This window comes from Ostrinia furnacalis, unplaced genomic scaffold (genome assembly GCF_004193835.3).
Source record: "Ostrinia furnacalis isolate ACB-3 unplaced genomic scaffold, ASM419383v2 OfSCF4694, whole genome shotgun sequence".
Lineage (NCBI taxonomy): Eukaryota > Metazoa > Arthropoda > Insecta > Lepidoptera > Crambidae > Ostrinia > Ostrinia furnacalis.
Window position 1 is genome coordinate 1,149,924 of NW_021134933.1, and position 27,175 is coordinate 1,177,098.

The 27,175-nt window shown below is 34.2% G+C and overlaps 1 protein-coding gene across 1 annotated transcript in view; it reads left to right on the forward strand.

Annotated features, from left to right (window-relative positions):
* The window catches only part of LOC114359916 (twitchin-like), a 94,413-nt gene that overhangs the window by 9,289 nt on the left and 57,949 nt on the right, over nt 1–27,175 (forward strand). The window contains exons 4-59 of the mRNA XM_028314467.1: nt 2,247–2,268; nt 3,031–3,193; nt 4,186–4,327; nt 5,542–5,677; nt 5,757–5,960; nt 6,032–6,333; nt 6,491–7,117; nt 7,213–7,385; nt 7,484–7,657; nt 7,750–8,004; nt 8,092–8,211; nt 8,394–8,810; nt 9,133–9,240; nt 9,349–9,462; nt 9,578–9,751; nt 9,841–9,954; nt 10,049–10,150; nt 10,235–10,333; nt 10,418–10,513; nt 10,930–11,019; nt 11,123–11,218; nt 11,330–11,482; nt 12,028–12,117; nt 12,204–12,299; nt 12,497–12,589; nt 12,713–12,802; nt 12,909–13,001; nt 13,134–13,229; nt 13,748–13,840; nt 13,952–14,035; nt 14,122–14,238; nt 14,352–14,447; nt 14,939–15,052; nt 15,190–15,258; nt 16,219–16,323; nt 16,576–16,620; nt 16,959–16,991; nt 17,194–17,256; nt 17,546–17,638; nt 18,578–18,628; nt 18,930–19,028; nt 19,115–19,207; nt 19,294–19,413; nt 19,510–19,626; nt 19,816–19,911; nt 20,001–20,060; nt 20,182–20,256; nt 20,342–20,398; nt 20,473–20,568; nt 20,692–20,778; nt 20,947–21,027; nt 21,107–21,199; nt 21,736–21,816; nt 22,509–22,685; nt 22,872–23,075; nt 24,286–24,327. Of these exons, the coding sequence (XP_028170268.1) occupies nt 2,247–2,268; nt 3,031–3,193; nt 4,186–4,327; nt 5,542–5,677; nt 5,757–5,960; nt 6,032–6,333; nt 6,491–7,117; nt 7,213–7,385; nt 7,484–7,657; nt 7,750–8,004; nt 8,092–8,211; nt 8,394–8,810; nt 9,133–9,240; nt 9,349–9,462; nt 9,578–9,751; nt 9,841–9,954; nt 10,049–10,150; nt 10,235–10,333; nt 10,418–10,513; nt 10,930–11,019; nt 11,123–11,218; nt 11,330–11,482; nt 12,028–12,117; nt 12,204–12,299; nt 12,497–12,589; nt 12,713–12,802; nt 12,909–13,001; nt 13,134–13,229; nt 13,748–13,840; nt 13,952–14,035; nt 14,122–14,238; nt 14,352–14,447; nt 14,939–15,052; nt 15,190–15,258; nt 16,219–16,323; nt 16,576–16,620; nt 16,959–16,991; nt 17,194–17,256; nt 17,546–17,638; nt 18,578–18,628; nt 18,930–19,028; nt 19,115–19,207; nt 19,294–19,413; nt 19,510–19,626; nt 19,816–19,911; nt 20,001–20,060; nt 20,182–20,256; nt 20,342–20,398; nt 20,473–20,568; nt 20,692–20,778; nt 20,947–21,027; nt 21,107–21,199; nt 21,736–21,816; nt 22,509–22,685; nt 22,872–23,075; nt 24,286–24,327 (6,980 nt within the window). The remainder of the gene's footprint in view (nt 1–2,246; nt 2,269–3,030; nt 3,194–4,185; nt 4,328–5,541; nt 5,678–5,756; nt 5,961–6,031; nt 6,334–6,490; nt 7,118–7,212; nt 7,386–7,483; nt 7,658–7,749; nt 8,005–8,091; nt 8,212–8,393; nt 8,811–9,132; nt 9,241–9,348; nt 9,463–9,577; nt 9,752–9,840; nt 9,955–10,048; nt 10,151–10,234; nt 10,334–10,417; nt 10,514–10,929; nt 11,020–11,122; nt 11,219–11,329; nt 11,483–12,027; nt 12,118–12,203; nt 12,300–12,496; nt 12,590–12,712; nt 12,803–12,908; nt 13,002–13,133; nt 13,230–13,747; nt 13,841–13,951; nt 14,036–14,121; nt 14,239–14,351; nt 14,448–14,938; nt 15,053–15,189; nt 15,259–16,218; nt 16,324–16,575; nt 16,621–16,958; nt 16,992–17,193; nt 17,257–17,545; nt 17,639–18,577; nt 18,629–18,929; nt 19,029–19,114; nt 19,208–19,293; nt 19,414–19,509; nt 19,627–19,815; nt 19,912–20,000; nt 20,061–20,181; nt 20,257–20,341; nt 20,399–20,472; nt 20,569–20,691; nt 20,779–20,946; nt 21,028–21,106; nt 21,200–21,735; nt 21,817–22,508; nt 22,686–22,871; nt 23,076–24,285; nt 24,328–27,175) is intronic.

Below are 27,175 nucleotides of genomic sequence, written 5' to 3' on the forward strand. Positions count from 1 at the left end.
GAATTGAGATTTTAACTTTTTCATTAAAGTAAGTATATATATAAATATATAAACTGAAGCCTATTTAGGGTTCTGAATTGAAAGATAATCAACTTTGAGAATTCGGCTTAAGTAATGTCAATTCAGGACAATTTAATGGTCGTTCGTCACAAACGGGAATAAGTACGCTGGACGCTAGTCAAATTCAAATTCTTTATTGCACATTAAGTCATTGGAAAAGAATGTGCTTTTCCCTGTGTCAAGTTCAGTAGTATATCGACAATAACCCAATACTACATGTACCAATAGTTTGATTGGCAAGTTCACCAAGTTGTACTTAGGTATAACCATACCTAGCTTGTAAACACTAATCACTAGATGACCGATACGTTAAAGCAGAACTGATGGGCCCAGTTTGGCTTTATGTATTAACGAGTTACTTTAACCTACAAAGTAATTCAAAGTGGGACTAGAGTAAAAAATTTTGAGGACTTCATACCCTGTCGAGCATAATTCACGGTATTGGAATTAACCTCAGTTTAAATGTAAAGACTTCACATACTAGATTATGTTACCCACAATGAACGTATCGAACAAAACATTGTCACTTACATTCACCGTAATCCTACACTGTGCCAATAAAAATACCTTCACAAATAACGGCGTTAGTCATAGTCCGAAATAAATGTCTGCAAAAAATCGCCGCTGGTGATCCCACGCCCGTCGTGAGCCAAGATGCGCCGGCGCACGTCGCCACCACACAACAAACGTGGAGGCAGTAGGACTAATAGGCTAGTTTCCTAAAAAAAATTTTTTAGTCCGTCATGTTTAATATCAAAAAATATTGGACACATATATTTTTATTTGTCTAACAAATAATTACATAGTTATGGTGCGTTGAAGTTCCGCACGACGTCACAACGTGCGGCACTTTTATGCAAGCATTGACGTCACGGGCCTCTACTTATGAACTTTGGCGCGCTTTATCTCTTTAAATTTTCATTAGTTTGAAAAAGTGAAAAATACGTGTAGAGTATTTTTTGATAAGTTAACTGACGGACTAATTAAAACTCTTGCTTTTTGACCCAGGAAACATCCCTATTGTCTTATTTAAAACTTAAAACTAAAAACACTGACCCACAATTAAACAAAGTAACTGCCGATTTGATAGCACATCACAAAGTGCAAAAAGTGTATCAATGTGTTACTACAATGCGTACTACACACAGGTTTTATAAGTGAAAGGACACAAAATACACTCGCATAACAAGCTTGTAAAATAATAAAATACATGAGGTTGAACATGAGACTCTTGTCTCAAACACTCAAATTTTACTGGTTTGTAATTAATAAAATTACGTAAACTCATTATCTTTAGCCGAGTGAAACGAGCCGTGCTTGTTTGCTCGGTGAGAAGCTTTAATCAAACTTCCTCACTTTGTTACTTTACACTATAAAAATGTAATAAAATTATGCAGAAGATTTTACAGCAAACCCTCTGAAACTACACGCATTGTAGCTCACCCGTCAGAATTGTATCACTTTTCACTTACGACAATCGTCAGACATGTTAGACGTTGTAAACATGAAAACTATGACGAAAATTGATGATTACTCATTACAGTGGTATGAATACACTTTAGACTTGACGCGAGTGTATATTTATAGGCATTTGTCATAAGAAGTCTGGGAAAATAGGGCGAAGAAATCTTGTTACAGCTTTGTAAATAAGGTCTTATGAATGAAGACGTATTTAGACTTGGAATGCTTCAGTGGTGATACAAGCCATTATCAAACTCAATACCCTTTAATGATATTTCAAAACAACAAAATTCAGCAATATTTCGAAGATCACAACAAACATACTTAGGTTAAGATAAACTAGCAAAAAGGTCAGCTTATGTAGATCATCTCCACATTAGTTTGAAGCTAGACACATGGTCATTTTCATCTTCAGACCTTTATCAGCTTTTTGGGGTTCACTCTCTAAATTAGCTCTCTCCAGAAAGAGCATTGCCCTGAATTTTACAGAATTTTGTTCCTAAAACTTCTCACCTAATCTCGGATTAATTCCATAGCTAAAATCCAAGGAATTCTTGCAATCCGGTTATCAATGATCCGAATGTTTACGTCTGGTTTCCGAGAGTGATAAACATTGGGAATCTGCTCTAGATCTGGTTCTATTTGTGTTGTGAAGGATTCCACAACTATTCCTTAGCTGAACAAACTAAGATACACAAAACTAATTGCTTTGTTTTTATTTTCAGCCGCTGACGAGGAAAAACAGAAGTGAGTATCAACCGAATTCTTTGATACAATATTTCTAGAGTTAAAGTATTAGTTGCAAAAACAATACACACAACAAAAGTAGACGCAACTCAAGTTGCACCACTCGATGTACTCGTAAACCTGATTAAAAAACTTATTCCATCAGTTTTTTTAAACCAAACAACCTTCTATTTAGAGCGGTTCAATCAAAGCTCTTTATCAACCGACTTCAAAAAAGGAGGAGGTTCTCAATNTTTAAGATATACAAAACTAATTGCTTTGTTTTTATTTTCAGCCGCTGACGAGGAAAAACAGAAGTGAGTATCAACCGAATTCTTTGATACAACATTTTTATGGAGTTGTGTGTAAAAGTGTAATTTTCCTAGCTAGAATATTAGTTGCAAAAACAATACACACAACTAAGGTAGACGCAACTCAAGTTGCACCACTCGATGTAAGCCTGATTAAAAAACTTATCCATCAGTTTTTTAAACCAAAAAACATTCTATTTAGAGCGATTCAATCAATTAAAGCTCTTTATTTTATATTTCATATTTGATTATCCCTTTCAAACTTAATTCTGGTACAGTCAGCATCAAATAGAGATACACAAAGTGCCCAAAAAGTTATCAATGTACACAATCTTATTCCAGTTGTAACAAAGATGTGTTGCGAACGTATTGGTTACTTTGGGTGGCACGAACTAAATGACGCTGTTTGTACCTAGAAGTGTCACGGCTAGATTATTATTCAAGTTAATGGTTTTTCTTCGATCATTTTCAGGCAAGTGGACGGGAAAGCGCCTACGTTCGCGAAAAAGCCGGCCATCAGGCAGGAAGACGATGGCAAGCGGCTCATATTCGAGTGCCGCATCGAAGCCGAGCCGGTGCCCAGTGTGGCGTGGTTCCACAACACTAGCGAGGTCAAACCCGGAGCCAGGCATAAGGTAAACACCGTTATACCCTACACAAAAGGTTCAAATTCACGCGCTTGAACCAGGTTGATACTACACCAAAGGAAAATCACTGCTAGACGAAACGAGACCAAAGCTTAAATAAGTATTTCTTTCCTTGCCTCCTTAAAGTCCTCGGTCCACAGAGCAAATTATACTAAGTTTTTAGACTAGGTTACATTCGAGGACCGAATCCAGAACCTCTAAGTAAAGAGAATCTATAAACTCTCCAACTACAAGCCTAACGGGCTACAAGCCCGTTAGAGTTAAACGTCAGGATAAAAACAATCATGAAAAATGTGCTACACTCCACATACTGTCACCTTGCAAATCTGGAGAGCATGGTATAAATAGGCAAACTTACGTAACAGTTAATGACACTCAAACAAGTCACCGATCCGAAATAGACACTAATTAAGAACAAGACTAGCGTAATGAGAGAAAAGCTTTTAAAAACGTAAAAATAAAAACGAGTGTGGCTGCCATAGTCGAACCTATTTAAAGAGTTCAGAGATGGCCTTGACCCCGATCTACTTGGCTAGAGTCGGCACCAGGTGTTCATAGTACAGGGTGACCTTATGACCCAATTTTGTCTATTAATTTATTGGCCAATCAATGATTCTGTTATCAATTTACTTTCAGAAGCTTTTTTTTCTATTTTGATGACTTTTAATTTGGAACTTAAACTTATTTCTTTTAAAAGACAAATGCAGTTATTAGGTTTATAGTGTCTTTTATATTCATGATGAGCTGTATCGACCTTTAAGTTGCAATTCAGTTTAAAAACCAATTCTTAAAAAAAAACCAACTCAAATGAACAGCTTTATTATTAGTAGTTCAGCACCTCTTCATCTACATCTGCTACTTCCGAGACTTTACATGCTCACTTTGGTTAGACTACGATTTTGATATCTATCTATAAAGAAGAATGAGGTATTTCCATTTCTAAATCCAGAAATACAGCGTTTTTTTATATTTTTCCACAGTTGACAGTAAGCAAAGAGGGGAAGTCTTATTATGCCTCGCTCGAAATCAGCAACGTGACAGTGGAAGACGCTGGCAAGTACCGCGTGACGGCCAAGAACGAACTTGGCGAGAGCAACGCCACGATCAGCTTAAACTTCGACAGTGAGTAACTGACACTATACCTAATGATATTGATGACACCTCACGTGATGATGATTCAGGAAATGCTTTTGATCACTTTGAAGATATAGGAGTCATTAATAATGACGAATTTGTAGTAACAGACATTATACTTATTGAATCTGATGATGTTTCATGTGTTGATGATGATTCAGATGATGTTAATGGTTATTTTGAAGATGTAACCAGTGATGTAGGTGTCAAAACGTTAATGATCACTTTGATGATATAAACAGTGATTTACATGTTGGACTTGTTGTAACACATAAACGTTACTTGAAAACTAATTGATATGGTAGTTCTTATTACAATGAAAAATACACTTATGTTGATCGTATTAATTTGTTGTTAGAGTTACAAGCTTAAGTTTTTAACATTTGCGTTATTGTTTTGTGTGATCCTAATCCTTAATTTTTTATAGATTTATTTTTGTCAGTAATCGTAGAATTTGCAGCAAAGCTTTTGTAATCATCGACTAATTCTATCGAATTATCAATTACTCTACAATAATACACTAGAATTCTACGTAAATTACGAAACGCTGTTTTGTGATTATCTTAATTTAAGATGTTTTCTTAATGTCTAATAAATACTTCGTTTCTAGACTTACACATACACTCTGCACTTACACTACTACACAATCTATAGATTCATTTTTATTTACGTTTTATTAAACACATTTTACACCAACACTACTCTCACGTATGTTGATTTATGTATCCTAATTATATTTATTAGCATGTATTTATTTAATTATATTAATGGTTACGTACAAACTTTGACTATCATCGTTTTCACGTTGTTTATTTGCTACCATGCTTTTATTAACAAATAACTTTCCCGCATTAGTTTTGGTAGTTAGAAATAATATGCAATTTGTGCTTCAGCAATTGCACATAACGAAAACTTTAACAGGCGACTGTAATGCGTACTGATATTAGATTGGACGTAGATTCAAGAAATTACACGATAATATGAATTTATATTATATTTATCTATTGGACTACTATCTATTTCTTATAATACTCCTCAATTAACTTTATTAAATGCCAAAATTAATATTGGTTTATGATTAATCTCACACGAAACTAAAAGAAAACATCTTAAATTTAACGTCATTGGAAAAGCTGCTGCAAGTGATCGGATTTATGACAAATGTTTTAAAACTGACACTAATACCTGAGTTCACAATGTAGGCGACGAAGCGCCCGTGCCTGAGGACTTTATCAAACCGACATTCACGGAGAGACCCGTCATCAGGCAATCGGAAGATGGTACCAAAATCACTTTCGAATGCAGATGCGTTGGCAAACCGAAACCAACCATTGCATGGTAAGATCCCACAACACATGTTAGCAAACACAACAAAACAGAATACACCATCATTAATGTCTTATCATCAATGATTCAGGTACCATGGAAAAAAATTAATAAAAGAAAGTAGTCGATACAAAATCACACTAGAAGAGGACCAAACGTTATACCACATGGCGCGGCTAGAAATCTTAGGCGTAGAGAATTCGGACAGAGGAGAATACAGGGCATTGGCGAAAAACAAACACGGTGAAGGCGTAGCAAAAATTAACTTAAATTTCGAGGGTGGAGACAAACCTAAGTATGCACCTTCTCATTTTCAAATTGTATTCTTTTGATAGGGCTGCTATTAAAATTTTATGTTTTGAACAGAATCCCCGATGGTAAAGCACCGAGGTTTCCTAAAAAGCCAACAATTAGACAAGAGGGTGATGTGTTAATAATGGAATGTGTATTAGAAGCATATCCCCTACCAGATATTACGTGGTTTCACGGAGATAAAGAAATCAAAGATGGGGCCAAAATGAAGATGTCTAGAAAGGCAATTGGAAAAGATACGTTTAATCTGACCTTAGAAATTTTAAGCCCCACCAGGGAAGATGGTGGGAACTATAGATGTAATGCCTTCAACTTGTTTGGCGAGAGTAATGCGAATATTGCTCTCAACTTCCAAGGTAAAACAGGATTTTAATATCTTTACAAATGTAACACGTACGCATACAGTAGCAATAGCATGTAAGGCTTTAAGCTTATGGGCTGCATGAAGCTTCATAAATAAACAAATACATTTAATTCATGTAAGTAGTAAAATAAAAACGTGTTTTTTCTTAGGTGGGGATGACGAAAATGGTTTCGCACCGTCGTTTGTGGAGAAACCCCGAATCATTCCCAATGAAGACGGAACACTTATCACAATGCGTTGTGTATGTAAGGCCAAGCCGGCGGCTGAAGTCACGTGGTACCGAGGCACGACGGTCATTAAGGCTAGCAGCAAAATTGAAATCAAATCGAGTTTATTGGAAGAAGACATATACGAATTGGTGTTGCTTTTGGCAAACCCGACATCAGCGGATGGTGGCGCATACCGCTGTCATGTCAAGAACGAATATGGCGAAAGCAACGCTAATCTGAACTTGAACATTGAGGCTGAACCAGAACCAGAAGGTGAAGGCCCAACGTTTGTCGAAAAACCCACTATTCAGTCAAAGGACAACGGCAAACTAGTTATAATGGGATGCAAGGTCAAGGCTAGCCCGAAACCGACGATCGTGTGGTACCACGAAGGCAAAGAAATCAGGGACTCGTCGAAAATTAAGACCAGGGTCGAGGTCAAAGAAGACATTTACACAATAATATTGGAACTTATTGATCCTGGTATTGAAGACTCCGGATTGTATAAATGCAATATCAAAAATGAACTTGGGGAGCTCAATGCAAATCTTACGCTCAATATTGAAAGTAAGCTTATTCTATATTTATACCGNCAATCTGATATCATTGAAGTGGACTATAATGAATTAATTAATTACTAATAAATATGATTTTCCTTACAGTCATTCCAGTTATCAAAGAGAAACCAAAGATCATTAAGATAATTAAAAAGAAGACTGTTATTGTTGAATGTAAAGTATTAAGTAAATTTGCACCTGCTTGCACTTGGTTCAAGGAATCAAGCGCCGTCAAAGAGGACTCAAGGCACACTGTGCTTATTGAACCTCTAAGAGAAGTAAGTCCATACCTTCCTTTATTTATAGAAATCTCATAAAATGTAACTATAATTTATGTCTTCAATGGTTTATTTATTTTATTTCTTGTTAATTTCAGGGCGAATTCACAGTCAAATTGGAAATTTCTAATGTTTCACAACATGACAAAGGATCTTACAAACTCGTCGCTAAGAACGAGAAGGGTGAAGCGACGTCACAACAAGTCGAAATCACGGACATACCTGAAGAAAAGGGAGACAAACCCCAGATCATCAAGCACTTCAGGAGTTTGGTAAGTATTTAGGTACAATCTACATACTTCTCTTTCAAAACCTTGTGAAAGATTTCTGCAGAAATGTGAATTAATGTTACTTTTTTCTTCAGGCCAAGAAAGAAAACGAGGAAGCTGAGTTTGTGGCCGTGCTCAAGACATCAGACCAGTCTTGCAGATGCACATGGTACAAGAACTCTACTGTAATCAGGGATTCCTCTGAAATCAACACGTCCTTCGATGGAACGAACGCCAGATTAATCATCAGGAAGGTTACGTCGAAGTACGTTGCGAACTACAGAGTCGTTATCAAGAACGAGTTTGGTGAAGATGAGTCGAGTGCTGACTTGACCATCGTTGAGGAAAAGGTATGTATTTAAAAGTAATCTTTAAAGACAGATTATGTACCCAAATTTTTTATCCTTACATATCATTAATTCAAATGCATTATTTAGAAAAAGAAGAAGGAGGAAGAGGAAGAAGAAACAACTGTAATTGAGGAATCAGAAGAAGAAATGTCGATAGTAGAAGAAAAGTCTGTTATCGAAGAAAACCACGTTGAGGAGAAAAAGAAGGTAAGTAATTTTAAATGATCATTATACTTAACTGTTGCATTGGTACTCCTAACTAGTTTAATAATCTATAAGAAAAGGGTCCTCAATGGCACAAAATAGGTTGACTGTAATAGGATTTCTGATAAGAAACTTGAGTCTTTTTATTGCGACTTGTGATTACAAATGAATGAATTTTAATGTAGGAAGAAGAAAAGAAAATGTCGGCCAAGAAGGTTGTCAAGAAAGAAGAAGTAAAGGTTGAGCAATCTCAACAAGAAATTGAAATAGATGCTAAGAAATCTGAAACAAAGACGGAAGCAAAGAAAGTTTCCAAGAAAGAAGAAGTCGTTTCAAAACAATCTGAAATGGAAGTTGAAGAAGCCAAGAAAGTTCTTGAGAAGAAAACTGCTAAGACAGAAGAAGAGAAGAAAGCTCTTCTCGAGAAGATTGAAAAGAAGAAAACAGAACCCGAACCTGAGGCTAAAATTGAAGGCATTCCAAAACTCAAACCGGTCAAACCCAAGGAAGAACCAGTTGAGGAAAAGAAAGAGGCCGCTAAAAAGACTGAAAAAACTGAAAAGAAGGTCGTCAAAAAGAAGGTTGTTGCAAAGAAAGAGGAGGTAAGTGACATTTTTCAGCTGCACATAGAGCAATGTAAAAAAAGCTTTAAAACATTGTTATAGAGAAATAGAACTATACTACAGAACTTTAGTAATTGTTAATTATGTAGTTGTAAAACAATTTTTTACTTTTTTATAAATATTTAGATTTAGGTAATGCATAGTATTGGTGTAACTGCTTTGTTGTATACATGCACAGATCAACTTTTCTCAAATACTATTGATCTGTAAGTTATTATTTACTGACATTTTTAATGTGATAACATAATTCTCTAGTGTGTATGTGTTAACATTCCATGTGCTAAATTGTGTTTAAACTTAGGACGAAATCGAGTTTGTCGACGATTACGAGCGACCCGTATTGGAGAAGTATGAAAAGATTACACCGACACCACTCGATAAAAAACCTAAAGAGGATGACACTCCTAAGGTAATCACATCACACTACTTTTCACCCACACACACAAATATTAATTTTTTAAATCCTTTAAAATGAAATAATTAAGACGGTTAGCTAAAACAAAGTGATATTATTTAGGCTAAACGCGCATCTGTATCAGAAAGCGTTAAAAGTGAACAGGAGAGTGAAGATGAACCTTCTGTGGCTGGACCAGCCCCAGAGAAAAAACCGAAAACTGCTGAAAAAGCAAAGGTAATAAATAATTATCTAACACATTCAAAACATTCTATGCATTTGTTAAAGTCCCTAATATATTCAATTAAATTAAAAAGATAATTCATTCGCTCAAAATTGTATTTCAACTTAGGTCGAAGAAGAAAAGGCTGAGCCAAAGAGGCCAAGCATCAAAAAAGGTGTACGTAAACCAGAAGAACCGGTTGACGAGATTTCTCAAGTTAAATTGTCCAAAACACCAACTAAAGCAACAGAGGACAAACTTGAGGAACCACAGGTTGCTAAGACTAAAAAACCGGTTAAGAAGGTAAACTTTCTTCCATAATTTAAATAGTTTTATGAAATATAAAATTAAGTAAAGAAACTTAGGATTCTAAAACTTTTGTGTTTCTCTAGCCGGGTGAACAACCCGAATTCGTGGATGATTATGAAAGACCCGAACTTGAAAAGTACGATAAAATGACGCCTACTGCAACAGATAGGAATAAAAAGCAAAATGGTGTTCAGGAGGTAATTTTCAAGTCAAATTTTTTACAACTTATTGTTTTTTACTTACCTACTCAAGTTTAATATCTCAAATTAAATTAATTAAAATTATACGTAGGCCGAGCCTGAATTTGTCGATGACTACGAAAAACCTGAACTCGAAAAATACGAAAAAGTTACACCTACACCTAAGGACAAACGTCGTCCTAGTGATACTCAGGTAAAAAGTTTAATAAAATAGAGTTCACTATAACCCACTTTGTTTGATGAAAACATTATTTGACTTATTCATTATGTTCTATAGGATGATAGTGAAATGATGAGAGGTAAAATAAAGCCTAAACCTAAAGAAGAAGAGCCTGAAATGCCATCTCTTCGAAAGCGTCCTGTTACAAAGGATAAGGTACAACATAATTTAAATAAAATCATTTACAAGAATTACGATCTCCCAATTTCAATTGAAACTAATAATAAAAATATTTATTAGGAAGAGGAAAAACAGCCCGAGGAAAAGCCTAAGGCTAAACCCAAAAAGACAGATGAACCTCAAACTAAGAAACGTCCGTCACTTAAAGAAAAAGAGGTATTAGAACTTATTTTATACACACACATAAACATAACGAGTGGTTTGCAGAGGCACTATTTACAAATGGACATTTCTCTATACTCTTAATTTACTTTCTACTTACTCATTTCACATACAAAGCTTCACTGCACACAATTCTAAGCAATAATCCTCTATCGCGGCCAAAACAATAATTACTATTCGGTAATCTTTTCAACTTTTGAAAAAAACTTTGCATGCATGCCATAAATGCTGTAAAAGGCTTCGCTTTATATGTAAATTTTCAGTGTGAGATTTTTAAAATTAATAGCAGTAGCATAAGGTTTGAATTCAATGAATTCATAGGTACACAGAAAGTTTCAGAAACACCAGGTAGGTAAATTAAAGTTTTAGTATCTTCTAACGAAAATTTAAACGTTTTGTTACTATTAAAGGTTGCAGAGGAAGAATTTATTGATGATTATGAAAGACCGGTTCTCGAGAAATACGAAAAACTCATACCGACACCTACAGAGAAAAAGAAGGTACACACATGCACACAGTTTGTTCGCACTATCTTCAGTTACATTGACTTTTTAATTATCATAGATAATTAGCATTATAATAATCAATTAATATCTTTGTAAGGTCGAAGACAAAAAGGTTGCTGAAAAATCTAAGGCAACACTTGACAAAACGGACGAAACACCATCCAAGAAACGTCCTTCTCTTAAATCAAACGAGGTAGGAATTACGAATTTAGGGTTCTTTCATCTCTCTTTATAGATATTTGGTTTAATTTGAAGTAACTAAACACAAACTATCTATGATAATAAGCTCGATATTATTTATTAGGAAGAAGAACAGAAACCACAAGATAAACCTAAGGCTAAAGTATCGAAGCCTGATGAACCTCAATCGGTCTCAAACGATACTAAACTGTCGCCCTTTGATAAGCCTCAACCTACGACAGTTGATAAAAAACGACCTTCTGTCGACGAAGAAATGGTATGAACAGTTTGAAGCAAAATTTCGCTATACAAAAGACTTTTTGGCTGAAATAACTGGTTTTTAAAACATCTAGTAAACACTCTACTTAATACACATTTCCGGTTTCACAACACAAAAATCTATGCTATAATACTCTATTGCGACAACCTGCAAACTTTGCAATTTTGCATCTTTGCAACTAGGAAGTGTAAGTATGTAAATAAATGCTTCTCAAACTTGCATGGCAAGCTGTACAATGCTTAGCTTCGAATAATTTTCAAAGGAAAAAAGTTTGTCTTTACTGACGAAAATATTAAAAGGAAGAGGGACTAGCGATCCACCCTCTTATTTATAAAGTAAATTATGCAATTTCGTTTTAGAATCGATTACATTGTCACTTTCCATCAAATAGTAATTTTACTATGATGAAAAGAGACAAAATTAATTTACTGAAATTCTTATAAATAAGGGGGTAAGTATAATAGGTACACAAAGATTTCAACATTGAAGAAATCGACGTTTGTTTAATATGTAGTTTACTTGAACTTGCAACAATTTTAAAGGATGTGGACGAAGAGTTTGTCGATGATTATGAGCGGCCAGTACTCGAGAAATACGAGAAAATAACGCCAACGCCTACTGAGAAGAAAAAGGTACACTATGCAGTAATATTTGTAGTATTTCACACATTTAAAAATTCATAAAGGTTCTTTAACTAAAGCCAAATTCGTATTGTTAGGATTATAAGAGTAAACCAGAAGAGAAAGCAGAGGCAAAACCTGCTAAGACAGAGGAGCCTCAAGTCAAAAAGCGTCCCTCACTTAAAGGAAAAGAGGTATAAATTCCATCTTCTTTAAATATTCTTTGAATTTCCTTTCCTTTCTCTTGATGATGTTTATTTGAAAAAATTAAAGCACATGAGCTGTATCATCTTCTTATCATATTTTCTCACTGTCTCTTACTCTATCTGTTTCCATAATATTCTCGTCTAAGCCTTTCTTTAAATTAATCATGGTAAATACGTGTTATTAGGAGGACTCTACAAAACCAAAGGATGAACCTAAGCCAAAAGCTCCTAAAAAGGACGAGCCTCAACCTAACAAAGGTGTTTCAGTTAAAGAAGAGGTATAAAATTACATTAGTTATTTTGTAGATTTCATAGATATTATTAATAAACTAAGGCGTGATATCAAAGTTTTGGCATCTACTAAGATCTTATTTTTTTCTCATAACTTATCGATTAAATAGGTTGACGACGAGAAACTTGAAGAAATACCAAAGGCAACACCAGTTAAGACAGAGGAACCTTTGACTAAAAAACGTCCTTCACTGAAAGAGGTAAACAAACACTCAAGTTTATTTCTATCTTCACCCTCACTTGACTTTCTAATAAAAATCATTTGGGAATGACACTTGTAATACACCTACAAAACTATTTTATTAGGATGACGAGGAAGAGACAGTGGAAACCACAAAAACCACAACAGAAAGGGTAGAAACAAAAACCAAGAAACGACCTTCTCTTAAAGATAAAGAGGTACAGACATTTAGTCACATTTTCAATTCAACGTTATCTTTAGCAATTCTTTGCAAGACTCCTTTTGGGTCTGAAGCTTCAAACAATTGTGTTTATTTTGATGTCAGTTATTGAGTAAAGTTATATTATTAGGAGGAAGACAAAAAACCAGAAGAAAAACCAAAGGCTAAAACGCCTAAGACGGATGATGCAAAGCCTAAAAAGCGTCCTTCGGTTAAAGAACCTGAGGTACACATTTGAATAGCAGTAGTTATGACATAACATGCACACAACTAAATACGAATAACAGTAGTAGATAATATTACACAATAGTAGAATGAACTAGAATAATATTCGGCAAGAACTTAGATTAATATCACACTTTCAGTTTGCATAGCACACGCCACGCCACGCCACGAGCTAGCTCATAATCCTATTGCGGTCCTCTTCCTGCACCGATAAAGTTATTAAAATATAATAAAATAAAGCCACTCTGTAAATACAATAATACGCTTATGCTGTACAATGCTTTGCTTTGTAAAAATACTGTAAATATTAATATTTATTTAAATTGTAGTTCGTTCGCACAACAGATTTTGTTGCTAGCACAGTAATAATATCACTCAATATTTTTAGATTAAAAGCATAAACAAGGTCAAAGGCATTATGCGCATTTTTAATATAAAAGCAAAAAAAAATCATCAAATAACTGCAGAAATACAATAACGCTTGCTACCTAAGTACTCACATAGAACGTAACGTTAAAGGTTGCAGAAGCCGAATTCGTCGACGATTACGAGCGACCGGTTCTCGAGAAATACGAGAAAATCACACCAACACCCACTGAGAAAAAGAAGAAGGTACACAGCACTCGCACAATGCTTACAATATACAAATTGCTCCGCAAAACATTAGTAGTTTAGTTACAATGATATTTTGACTTATTTGATTTCAATATACCTATTTGTTAGGACGACAAAAAACCGGAGGAAGAAGTTCCTTCAGCCACAGCAACTGCCAAACGTCGTTCTGTTAAAGACAAAGATAAGCCTGAGGTATGATAAAATTGAAATAAAATAAAATTAGTAGGGACATTTTTGACTTTATATCCAATAATAATGATTCCAAATCAATTTCTTAGCCTATGGACGTGGACGAGGAGTTTAGTTTATCCAAACCCAAAACTCCAGCCAAGCCAGGAAAGGAACCTGAAGACGTTTCGCTTACACACAAAACACCAGCTGAAATCAAACCTACGGTTCGTACACTTACATTTTTGGTTTACTACTGCAAACCCTAAAAGCTTGCCAAAACAATCTTGCTGAATCCAAAAGAACATAGAATTAAAATATCAAATAACTTTCAATATAGGAAGACGAGGCTGAAGCGAAACTCAACATTAAGAAACCCGAAATCGTCGAAGAGAAAACACTTAAGAGACCTACACCTAAATCTAAAGAACAAAAGGTACGACAATTTTTGGATGTTTACGCCTTTAAAAATGCAATAGCCAATAAAAAAGGGAGATAAGAATATATCCATAAGTTAAGAATCTTATCAAAATTATTCGCAGACAGACACGGTGCCTATGAAAAATAATATACCACCATTATCGGCACCAGACGTACTAAAACGACTATTAATACTTGTTAAGGTACCAGCTGGTAAAACGTAGTTACGATCTACTTCTATCGTGTGGTTAGAGAATTTAGTTTTAGGATAGATTTCAGCACCAATTTAATTGCAAATACACTTATTGGAGATTTTTGGAGAAAAAATATCACAACGCACACACGATTGTCAATATTACACTTTTTATTTTATTTTTTCACTGTAGATATTTTTACTGCTTTCTCTTGTTCTATCTCCCCTTTTGACTACAAAAGCAAATACAGCATCACTGCTACCATCAATTTCTTCTTGTGAATATTATTTCATTGTTTTCACTATGGGGCCAGGGTGAGGACACAGAGGAGGCTGTCAGTATCACCAAGCCCCGAACTAAGACCAGCACGACTGCTCCTGAAGAAGCATCTCTTACACAAAAGACTCCTGCTAAGAAAAAGCCTACGGTACTGATCCTCTTTCATTTGATTATCTCAGCTTTAAATTGAAAATTAAATCCTTATTATGTGCTTTGTTATGAAACAATATTTTTCAAACAAAGTGTATGATTCAAAAATTACAACATTTATTAATTCTGTACCAGGAGGGATCAGAAGCAGCTCAACTTAAGGTGAAAAAACCGGCTGTTGTCAAAAAAGGAGATGACGATGAGGTAGAAAATTGCTCTAAATTTGATGTGACAAGCACAAATTGGCGTATTGAACATTGGCAATTGCAACCCAGCTGAGATAATTGACCTACAACTAATATTTTCCGTTTTCTAGATAGTCTAATCCAGTTTGGATTACCCTAAACACACCGTTTTTTTTGCCAGCGCACAAAAACTAACATCCTTGTACGCAGTAAACGAACGCTTATAGAACTCCATTAAAAGCTTTTTATACTTCTCTAGGCGCCTCTGGTAGTACAAGATGGTAAATTCGAAAAACCACAACTCAAGAAAACTGTTAAGAAGACCACAGTATCACCTACAAAGGAGGTTGGGACTAAACAGACCGACAAGGACGGGGTAATCATTGACAATGTTGAACTTCTTCGTGACTTCTATTCTTTCTGTTTCGGTCTATTTTACTTCATCGAATGCAGATATAGCTACGTGGTCTAGGTTAGTCCAACGTAGGTATGTGCACATAAAAGTGACTGTATACGTTTGACAGCCAAGACTAAGTCTGCTACTCCTGCGATCGGTGTAGTTTCTCACCCTACACTCTATATTTTATCAATATCACTGTGTTTGTACTCCACTGCACATCCACACTCCCACAAATTCCACTGTATAGTTCTACACCAAAATGTATTTACTCAATGTTAAATGATCGAATCAAAGGTTCTGAAGATGTCCTTCGTTGTTCTAGCACAAGATGGCGTGGGTTGTAAGTCGCATCGCATGTGCTTGATATTTGTTTTTGTTTAATGTTTCTGTTTTATTTCCAGCTTTCGGTAAGTAAGTACATCTTACGTATTTAACTTCAGACTTGAAATGTAAAACCCCTAGTAAAAGACCAGTCTTCTTGACTAGACTTCTAAGTAATTGGTTAATTTTTAAATAAGAAAATATAGAACTATGGATGTCCATTTAGGCAATCGTCTAATTTTGCTTTAAATTTTCCAGCTCGAATTGGACTTCGTTGATGACTACGAGAGGCCAGTTCTTGAGAAATATGAGAAGATCACGCCCACTCCCACTACTAGGGAGAAGAAGGAAAAGGAAACTAAGGTAAGGAAACAAAAGAATAAAGAAATAAAAGACAATCAACCTGTAATTTCCAATCAAGGTAATGAAGTAAAGTTGTGGCATAAACTGAGTCTGAAACTATAATAATATTAAGCTCAAATAAAGCCATAACGAAAATATTTTCTGCTAAATAATGATGGACTTAGCCTAAAATGTAATACATCTATCACATTTTATAATTTAGTTCATTTATACCAGCTTCATTTATTTATTGGTTGTTATTAATTCTAACAGCAGGTTACGATGATATCACAACAACAGCAACGTCTAGAAGTGAAGGTAGAATGGATATGTCATAGCGTGACCCCATCTCATTATTTTTTCCTGGCCACTGTAGATTGAATTTGGAAAATCTAGTTTATTTTATGACATGAAATAGATATTTTTTTATCGATCATCAAATACCCAAAAACAAGCAGTTCATCCATAATGTGTTTCCCTTTCTTGAAGATTTTGATTTCTTTTGTATAATATTTCCAAATGTTCCGTCCCGTTTGACCCCAGTTAATGTTTATTTGCCACGTGTACATTTTCCTATTGTTTTGTTTTATGTTAGAGTTACGAGTATGTCCAAGAATTCTTGTGCTAATATAAAATTTGCATTTTCTTTCATCTAGACTGAAAGCCGAAGGACTTCAATCCAGTCTGAGGTATCAATTTTGAACTCAATGCCTTCTATTGCTTGGCTATAAAAATAATTATTCCAAATAATTTTATCACATGTTTAACATGATCGAAAGTATTTTCTTCGATTTTGTGTTTGGTATTTTAGATTTTTGTAATAAGCTTATTGCTCAGTTACGCGATCTCAAATTGTATGAAATTAATATACAAATTGTTAACACTTTTTAGGTCAAAGAAGAATCTAAGATTGAGAGCAGAAAGAGCTCCGTTGCTGAAGACAAATCAATGAAAGTAAGTGTCAGTTTAATCCCTCATACTAACTTGAGAGTTTTTGAAAAATCAACCCACGGTCTAAAAGTTATTCCGAAGGATACCTACCCCTATCTTAGGTTTAGAAAATATTTTGAGAAAAAAGTCGTATACTCGTAGGTAGTTTAGTGCTATTTTATTATTTCTTAAAAAACATCGCCAAGGGGTACGTTAGGGTCAATTTTATAGATATAGCACACCAATAGCCGTGCCAATAGGTACTATTTGTTCTGCTATAGATTAACATAATGATTAACGTCTTTTAAAACAGTTCACAAAAGAGACTGCAGAAAGCAGAAAGTCATCGCTTTCTGTGGCCGAGAAGCAAGAAGTGGGAACACTGAAGAAATCTTCGGCCCAGAAGGTAAGTCTTGAAACAACTATCTTGCATTATTATTTTGGAAAATATCATTTAAATTGTAAATGTGGACTTTCTTCGATTAGAACAAAGTCCACAACCTTCTTTAAATTTTTAAATTCTATTTAGAGATAGGTAGATACATAATTAGTTTGTTTAGCAGTATTTAGATATTTCAAAAATTTATTGAAGCAAGCCCTGCGCAAGAGCCGCACCCTAGTAGAGTCCTACACCTGTAGTCATGTAGACAGTACAAGTTTTATTACTACCCCCGCTTTGTAAGATTTGCAGTATATTTCCAGCGCATTTAGACCCACACCACGGTAATACTATAGATAATATTACCGTGCCCACACCGTTTTAGAATTTGTTGAGATTTTCGTATCCACTAGTTAGTATTTTTCTTATTTTGCATTCCTTTTCTAGATTAAGGTTTTACTCGTAAATCATCATTGTAGGTAATAATATACCTATCAACGATTAACAAAATAATGTGTTGCGTCAAAGTTCTAAAACTTTGACGAGTTGCATTTCATCAAAATAGCATAATCCATCAATATTATAGCATCGTAAAAATAACTACAGTGTTAAGAAATGTTTTGTTATGTTGATTTACGGATACCTACCTTCAACAAAAGTAGAGTAGTTAGCAAAAATATTTGATACCTCTTCCCTGCCAGTGTTGCTGTAGAATTTAAGAGTTTTGAACCATTTTATTGATATCACTTTGAATACTGCAGTAACGCTTGTATTTAGTTTAAGCAACGTGTAATTAAATTAACTGAAAAGTTCTAGCAACAGATTTTATATTCTCACTTTTAATTTTTGAAAAACAAAAGCAATTAATTCTTCACACAAACAAGTTCTACGTTAATTTAATTACACGTTACACACATGCAGTACCCAATTATGCTTATTCACATTCCAAATAACTTGTGATTTTAGCCTACCATTAAGGAACCAGAATCAAGTGAAATGAACCAAATTAAACTAAAGGTAAGTCAGGTCTGAGTCTCTCAGCATGTCATTCTATCTCTATGTTACAAAAGAATATAAAGTTTCTATTTTCTTATCTCAATATCTATGTAAAACATAAAAAACCAAAGATACTTCATTTATGTTTTCTTTTGTATATAAATTCTATTCAACTTTTCAATTTCTAATTATTTTTTATATCGTGTGTTAAGTAAATAACTATTTTGTGATTAATTATACACGTGAATATACAAGAAGACAACAAGAAATAGGTACATCAAATTGTGTTCTACGATGGGTAACGTTGTATTTTTGTAAATAGGACGACACTATAGAGATAGAAGAAAAGGTACCAACAGAATCTGTCGATAAGCCATCAGAAAAAACGTATCCATGGCGACCTACGAAAACAGACACTCAGGTATATACACATCACTCACAGAAACACACACTTACATAATTAAACTTAAATCTAATTAAATAAACTTAAAATATGATTTCGTGTAGGAAACCAAAGAAAAAGTGGAACCTAAACGTAAGCCTAGCTTAGAGAAACCGTCGGAACCAACATCAATAAGACGAAGATCTAGTAAAACAAAGGTAAACCTTCATAAACTTCTAATATCTCACATTATTTTAATTAACGAAAAGATATAAATAATAATAAATTACAACAACCTAAACAGGATACGGTAGAAGTTGAAGAAACTAAGACTGTAGAGGAGGCGGAAACCAAGCGAAAGGTTTCTGTCGACAAACCAAAAGAATTGGCTCAACCTCGGCGAAGGCCAAGTAAAACTACTGAGGTAGAGTCTTTATTATTTACTACAGAATTATGTTTAGAAAATTAGTCTAAAGTTAATTTTATTTTGCATAATACTTACAATGAGTTCTATGAACAGGAATCCAAGGAGAACATTGAACCTGTAACAATACAAAAAGTAGAAGTTCAAGACAAACCAGTTGTTGAAAAACCAGAGGAGCCTAGCTATCCTTGGCGTAGACCAAGCAAAGTTGAGGTACTTCAATAATACATAATTTTTCATTACTAAGTTCATAACTAAACAGATGTTATCGATATTAAACTGATATTTTAAATAATTCTTCAAAATGATCAAATTAATATAGACAGATAAATAGCTAAAGCATTGAATTCAGTAACGTAAAATACTTTAAGTATATTTTGCTAATGTTATTATTATAATCAGGACAAAACTGAAGCAATGGAAGTGACAGAGAAAGTATCTGTTGAGAAAGAACCAGAGCCTTCTTATCCTTGGAGACGTCCCTCTAAAACTACAGAGGTATTACAATCTCATTACATAAACTTCAGCTCATCTATACCTTTTTCAAAATAATATTATATTGAATTTCATTATCATTTAAATTTTAGGCTCCAGTAGAGAAAAAACTTGAGATACCTTCACCGGTTGTAGCAGATGAAAAGCCAAAGGTATTACTAGTAGTTTATTACTTAATAAACAAATTGATAATGATATAAATAAAATAATAAATTGCGATCCTAAATACATTGATTAAAGTGGTGATATTAATTTAATCATTGATATTGTTAGGAACCAGAGGCACCTAAAACACCAGTACAATCTCCATTCTGTGCTTGGCGTAGGAAATCTTATAATAGTATGGAGGTGGGTAAAATTCGATGATAAAATTGCAAATTAAATACCACATAAATACTTTTTAAACACATTGTTAATTGTAATTGTTCTTTAGGATGATTTCGAGGAGGTTAAACCATGGGAAACAACTAAAGAAACTGACAAACCAAAGGTAGAATAAAATCAATTTAATGTCTTTAAATTTAAAGCTTAAACTCAAATACTAAATAAGACTTATTTTAATAGGAATCTGTTGAGGAAATAAAAACGGAGAAACCCGTTGAAACGCCTAAACAATCTCCATTCTATGCATGGATGAAAAAACCAAGCATTGAGATTGAGGTTGGTATAAACGTTACAGTTAAATAGTCACTCAAACTCATACTGAAATAAATAAAACAATAAACACTCAACATTATTACTCCATTTACTCATCGATCTCACGCAAACATTTTATTACAATAGGAACCGGAAGAAGTTCCAAAAATAGAAATACAACCGATAGAAAAACCAAAACAAACTTTATATCCGTGGAGAAAGTCAAACACGGAGGTAAAAATCCTACAAAACATTCCACATTCATAATTTGAATATTTCAATTCAAATCATGCCTTTATAATACACACAGCAACACCATACATGCACACTCATACACATAAGCACTGGCACGTTTGAATTCTAAAATCATAAAAACAAAAACTAAATTTTAAAATTTATCAGGAACCGGAAGTTAAATCGGCTCCTGACACTAAACCGAACGAAGTTCCGTTCTCATGGGATGTCATACCTGAGATACCACAGGTAGATTATCATTATTAAAAAGTTTATTATTAAAATATAACACGTACAGTCAACTAAATATCGACGTTTTCAAATTCAGGCTGAACAAACACCAGAGTTGGAAGACAAATACAAACCCACACTACTAGATACATCTGACACATTACCTTGGAGAAGACCACGGTCTCCTCAGGTACACAATCTCCTTACACTTTCATATTACACTATCACAAACATACATCACAACAGAGATCTCCTTGTGAAAACGATAAGTGAACACGTTTTTTGTCACATTTGGCTTTGAACTCAGCTTAATAAGAATAATCCTTTTTAAGTCTAATTTGAAGCCATCTTTTTAGCATCAGTAATTTGGCATTGATCACTCTTAAAAATTGCTATTAACGCTGAGATATGATGCCAATGTTTCAGTCATAATAATAGCCAAACATTAAAACTAATTGTGAAAGCGCTTACTTATCGCTAAAATTAATTATCTCATCAATCAGATCGAGTGTACAATCAGCATTATAAATGTCATTTACTTTTACATTCTGTGCATTGTTTAGCACATAAACTGTTACTGTAAAGAATTTACTGATGCTGATAGTACAGTAAACATCATTCTAGAGTTTCAATGCTTCACTAAAAATAAAAATCACTTACGTTTTCTCAAGGAGAGATATCTGATACACACTTCGTATGGTCGCCATTAATTGAAATTATCTGTAGGCTGAAATGACAGAGGACAAAGACCGTAGACAGAGCACATTAGAAATCCCACAGCCCGCTTTTAGCAGCAACCCTGACGAGGTACATCCGCACAAATGGGATATTTGAGCACTGCACTAAATTTTTTCACAGGATTTTGATTTAGCACCAGCACTATCAATTGGCACCAAAATTTTAAATTTGTTGTTACGCACATTATCTTCAATGGCTAGAGATTTAATAAAAACAATGTGATTTGCAGACTGATCTTTGAAGATTCTGTTATTATTAAATGTCTAGCCATTGATAAAGTAACTGTCGCACTTGAAGTAGAAGAATGTAATGTATTGGGCATGTACATACCGTTGTATATTAATTAAATGAACCTCCAGCAATGCACTATTGTTAGTTATAATGTAAGCACACAGTACACGAATGAAATGCAATGTTAGCGGAATAACCAATAGTTCTATCTTCACTGTCTTTTTGTGTTACTAACACAATTTCCTGCTTTGCTTTGCTTATTAATTTATGGTTAAGTTGCACATTATACTACACATAATTAAAAATATCTGTGAATTTGATAATTTTTTGGTTAAAGGTAAGTTAACCATTGTTTAATTGGTAATACAATTTTCCCTTTTTTCTAAAGGAAAACAAACACATGACAATAGAATATCTTCAAAACAAACAAAGTTTTAAATGTAAAAATACCTATGTAATGTAATTTTTGTACAATGAACAAAATTAAACAACAATGTAGGCAAATTGCAAACAAGATGTTGAATTTACAGAAAGTGGCAGTCAAAGAAGAGAAAATCGAAGAAGAAGCCAAGAAGGCTAAGGTTACTTCAGTTAAGAAGAAGGCAGAAGAACTGCCTGAAATACCAGATTATGAAAGGCCAGACCTTGAGAAATACGAAAAAATGGACTTTACACCTTCAACTAGGGACAAGCCCGAAAAAGACAAGGTTCGTGTTGATATTAAAAAACTTGACCGCATTTTTTTTTCAATTTAAAAAATTGAGCATGAAGTACTTACTCGTTGGAAGTTAAAGTGTAATGTCGTGGTAATGTGATGAAGAAATAAACCTTAAAAAGTCGAAATTGATCGAAATAAATTAATCATTCTAAAATTTAATCGTTTTGTCATGCAGCCCATTCCAAAGGTGCCTGAAATCAAGGCACCGGAAGAGAAGCCTGCAGCGCCAAAGATCGAGGTCATCCGAGAGAAATCTCCGAAACCCGACATGCCCAGGAAACCATCCCTGGTGCCTGGCGCGCCCGTCGGCAGACGTGGCTCCCTCATTCCTCCTCCAGAGGAAATGGGTAGACGTCCATCGCTCATCATCAGCGACGAGGTATGTAATCACTTTTCCAATCACGATAGAAAAAAGAATATAATTTTTAACTTCAATTTCATTATTTTAATCGATTCAACAATTTCAGTCAAGGTATGAACACAAGTAGATTTTCTGGTTATTGTGTCGTCCGACATGTAGTTATAGTATATTTTGTATAATTTTTATTACTTTTGTACCAATATCAAAGTTCTTGTCTTTGGTTTTTCGACTATAAAAGACCTAATTTACTTTCAAATAATTTTGATATTAGTACAAAACCACAAAGTTAGGCCCTCCTTTGTAGCTTAGATTCCTATTATCTCGAGCCGAACCCTTAACATTAGATTGACCCCAGAATGCCCCAGATATCCCCAACGGATTGCCCCTAATCATCTAAAGAACCGATGAGCTTCACACATTTTACAGCCTCCAATGCTTTGTAGAACCAAAATATGTAATTTTCACAGTTTTGATTTTATTTTAGAGTCCCCTTTTCCCTGCTTCTAGATCAATAGTTTATTAGCCTATAGATACACATTAGACTCTAAAACACTGTCTATTAGATCGTGTATTTAGTCATTTTAAATACCGTACAAAACATAATCCACAGGAGAATAGAAAACTAAGACCTGGTGAGGTGGTCGAAGAAAAGAAGGTAAAAGCAAAAACCGCTAAGAATATTACGTGAATGCTGTCCGTTATATTGCCGTGATAAAAGTCTTAACTGTATCTTTAAAACGAAATATTAACGCGTTTGCATCTGACGCGGTTTACGAAACCAAATCTGGACGATTGCTAATCACATCGCCATTAAATTTGGAAAAAAACAAGTGATGGTCCAGTCTTGGTGTTTTAAAAAAACTTGTCGTCGCATAAAATCTGCACACACTTGTGGTCATCGCGCACAAAATTGCACAGCTTGTACGCACGCCACGCACACAAATAACGGTCACAGAGTATGTTCGTGTCGATATTCGAGAAATTTTACAAGATTAACCTGGACACATGGTGCGTTTAAGAACGCTTTCTTACACATCATGGTCTTGGAGCGGACACTAACAAAATTTAACATGAAAATGATGCAATATAACGTAATAACTCGCACAGCTGAGTATCTGCACCAAATAATAAAACCAGTTAGGCTAGGTAGGGCGTTAGGTTCGGCCAAGGAGATATTAGGCAGGCAAATGGTTTTCACGGGGTTATTATCAATGTTTTTTAACAACAGGTCACCAAATTACGCCCTGGCGAAGTTTTAGACGAGAAAAAGGTGAGATCGACTGGGTCTGGTCTGTTTTAGGTGGACGCTGCTCGCTTTTGCAAAGCATTTTGTTTTTAGATGTTTTTTCTTCTTTTATTACACTCACGACATTAAGGACAGTTAATTCGTGAATTTCACACAATATAACACGATATCCTTTGTCCAAATAATTTTGAATATTATGAATCAGAACATTCTTGACACCTAACTCTTGTTCACTATTAAATTCAACATTTAAAAAGAGTAAATACCAGAACAGTTTCCTTTTTCACACAAATGATTTACCTTGAATTATTTAGTTAAAAACCCCCTTATTAGTTTTTAAATGCACAACGTCCCCATACAATACATGATTCCTTTTAGTTTTCTTTTAGATGTTAATTCCAATTCTAAAGTTTAGTTCACCGCTTTGCTATCCAGCTAAACTTAGTACAGAAGCTGGAGCAAATGTTTGACTTTTTTGATTGGTAAAAGAATCAGTGAAATTATACTAAATAATAAGTACTTCTACAAGAAGAAGAAGTACTTCTACAAGTACTTAATTTTTAAAAATGCTAAGAAATCTGATTCTATTATCAACACGCTTATTAGTTGACTTTTAGAATGGCTTTAGTTTTCCGATTCCCTGATAACTGGTTTTAGTTTTAATTTTCCGCTAATCCTGATAGTGTTATAGTTTTGCAAAACACACTTTATACATATAAACAATTTAACTATTAATGAATTATAATGTGCAAATGACACACTAAAATTAACGCGACTGACATATTCATTCGACAGTGCTATACTTAAATTACATTCCAAAACACTACATTTCACACCTACACAAACATCTCACACCCACACGTAATATTTAAAATTGTTAATTGCACAATACATTTATTTAAATTATATTAATGTATAGTTATAATTCCATGCACATTAACAGAGAATGTATTACTAAAAGTATATTTTTTTCCGAAAAAGAAACGCAGCAGGCCGGGTGAACTCGCGGACGAGGTATACCATGTGTGGAGAATATATGTTTAGATATATGTCATAGAGAAAATATTAGATACGTGGCTAACATAGATTTTTCCCAACGTGATTAATTCGAAGCCAAACGAACTGTTGTAGAAAGAAATGAAGAAAACAGTCATAAATGTAACAAAAAATTTATGACTGGATTTCTTGAAGGCATACATTAAGCAAATTATGTACGATTCAATGTTATTGTAAATATAAAACAAATAGTTATAGTGCTCCTAACCCCTTGTCATCCTAACACATAACTATAAATAAATAAACCTAAACATAATAGTAAATGCATGGTCCCAACGGATATAATAAAACTGCTGAGTATGTTAATAAACCGATCCTTAATATTGGTGATATAAATTTACAGACTGTAAACATTTACATTTACGTTAGAATGGGTGTATCTGTAAATTTATTGACTGATAAACAAGAAAGTGCATGTTCCAATGCCACTAATGTGCGGAAACCAGATAACATTTATACATAGAAGGATAACGTTAATGATCAACTTTCTAGTCATCATAACCAGAATTTATAATACAGAAAACTGCTGTATGAAAACGAACTTAATAGCGATGCCTAGAAGGTTGAAATTAAAGTTCCAAACGTTGCCCTTTGCCTAGATGTCACAAAACATGCCCTCACGTAGGCAGACATGCCTAAAGACTTGAACGGAGTCTAATTGTGTCGCAAACAATAATTATAAATCACTCAGATTGAATATAGAAGCGGAAGCTAAACAAAGATACTATATTTAGACAGAGATAGACGCCAAAGCTGTAACCATGACGCGGATAATGTAAATCATGATGAGAAAAAGGCACATTAGAACGGGACGGACGGTTAATATCCATTTGCTATAAATGATTATGATCAACAGAATCGTGTAGGTCCAGACATAGTTTATATGCAACTGTTGACAGCTGTTGGTACACAAACGCATAAAACGCTTGATAAAATGAAGGTTGCAAGACCTATGCATTAGTATATTAAAATATGGGTAGCGCATTTTCTTACATAACTTTTCAATTCCTATCATTGGAGGTCCGAAAATATTTCTCATACAATTTGATACCATAATGATCATTTTTCATAAAAAATTTAAAACCTACATATTTAAAAACATAATCATTGATATTCATAATATCACTAATCATACACTTAGTTTTGACTAATATTTGTTTTCATATATTTTTCTATACTAATGATCGAAACTCATAATCATTCGAATAAATAACTATAACATTCATAAATGTGATGTATCCTAATATTTGTTTTTATAAATTTATTACTTATAAGTGTATTTATCGGTATCCTTCCGTTTGGCCAAATTACTTTTCGCCAAATTTCACTTCGCAAACAACTTATCACCAAAGTTTCATTTCCCAAATGAACTTTTAGCAACTGTACTTTTCGCAACTAATTCATTTGGTCAAATTATCATTTGGAAAAATTTTACTTGGCAAATGTTTATATAGCAAATGTTTTATTTTGCCAAATATTATATCCCAAATAATTTGTTTGGTCAAATTGACACTTCACATACTTACCCACCGTTACCCACAAATCAAAGCATAAGGCAGATGATCATGGTTTTCACAAGAATTTTATGTAAAACAAAGAGATTGCAGAAAATAGTATGGTTGCAGAAAGTAGGTATTGCAGAAAATAGTAGGTTAGGTTAGGTTAGAACAGTGACCCTTAACGCGCGAAGGCGAGCGAAGCGTGCCGCGGCAGCGGCCGCCGAGCGCTAGAATCAACTGTATTGTTTAATGAATCATTTGGAAATTTCGATAAAAAGAATGAAATATGAAAATTAATTTAGAACAAATTTTATATT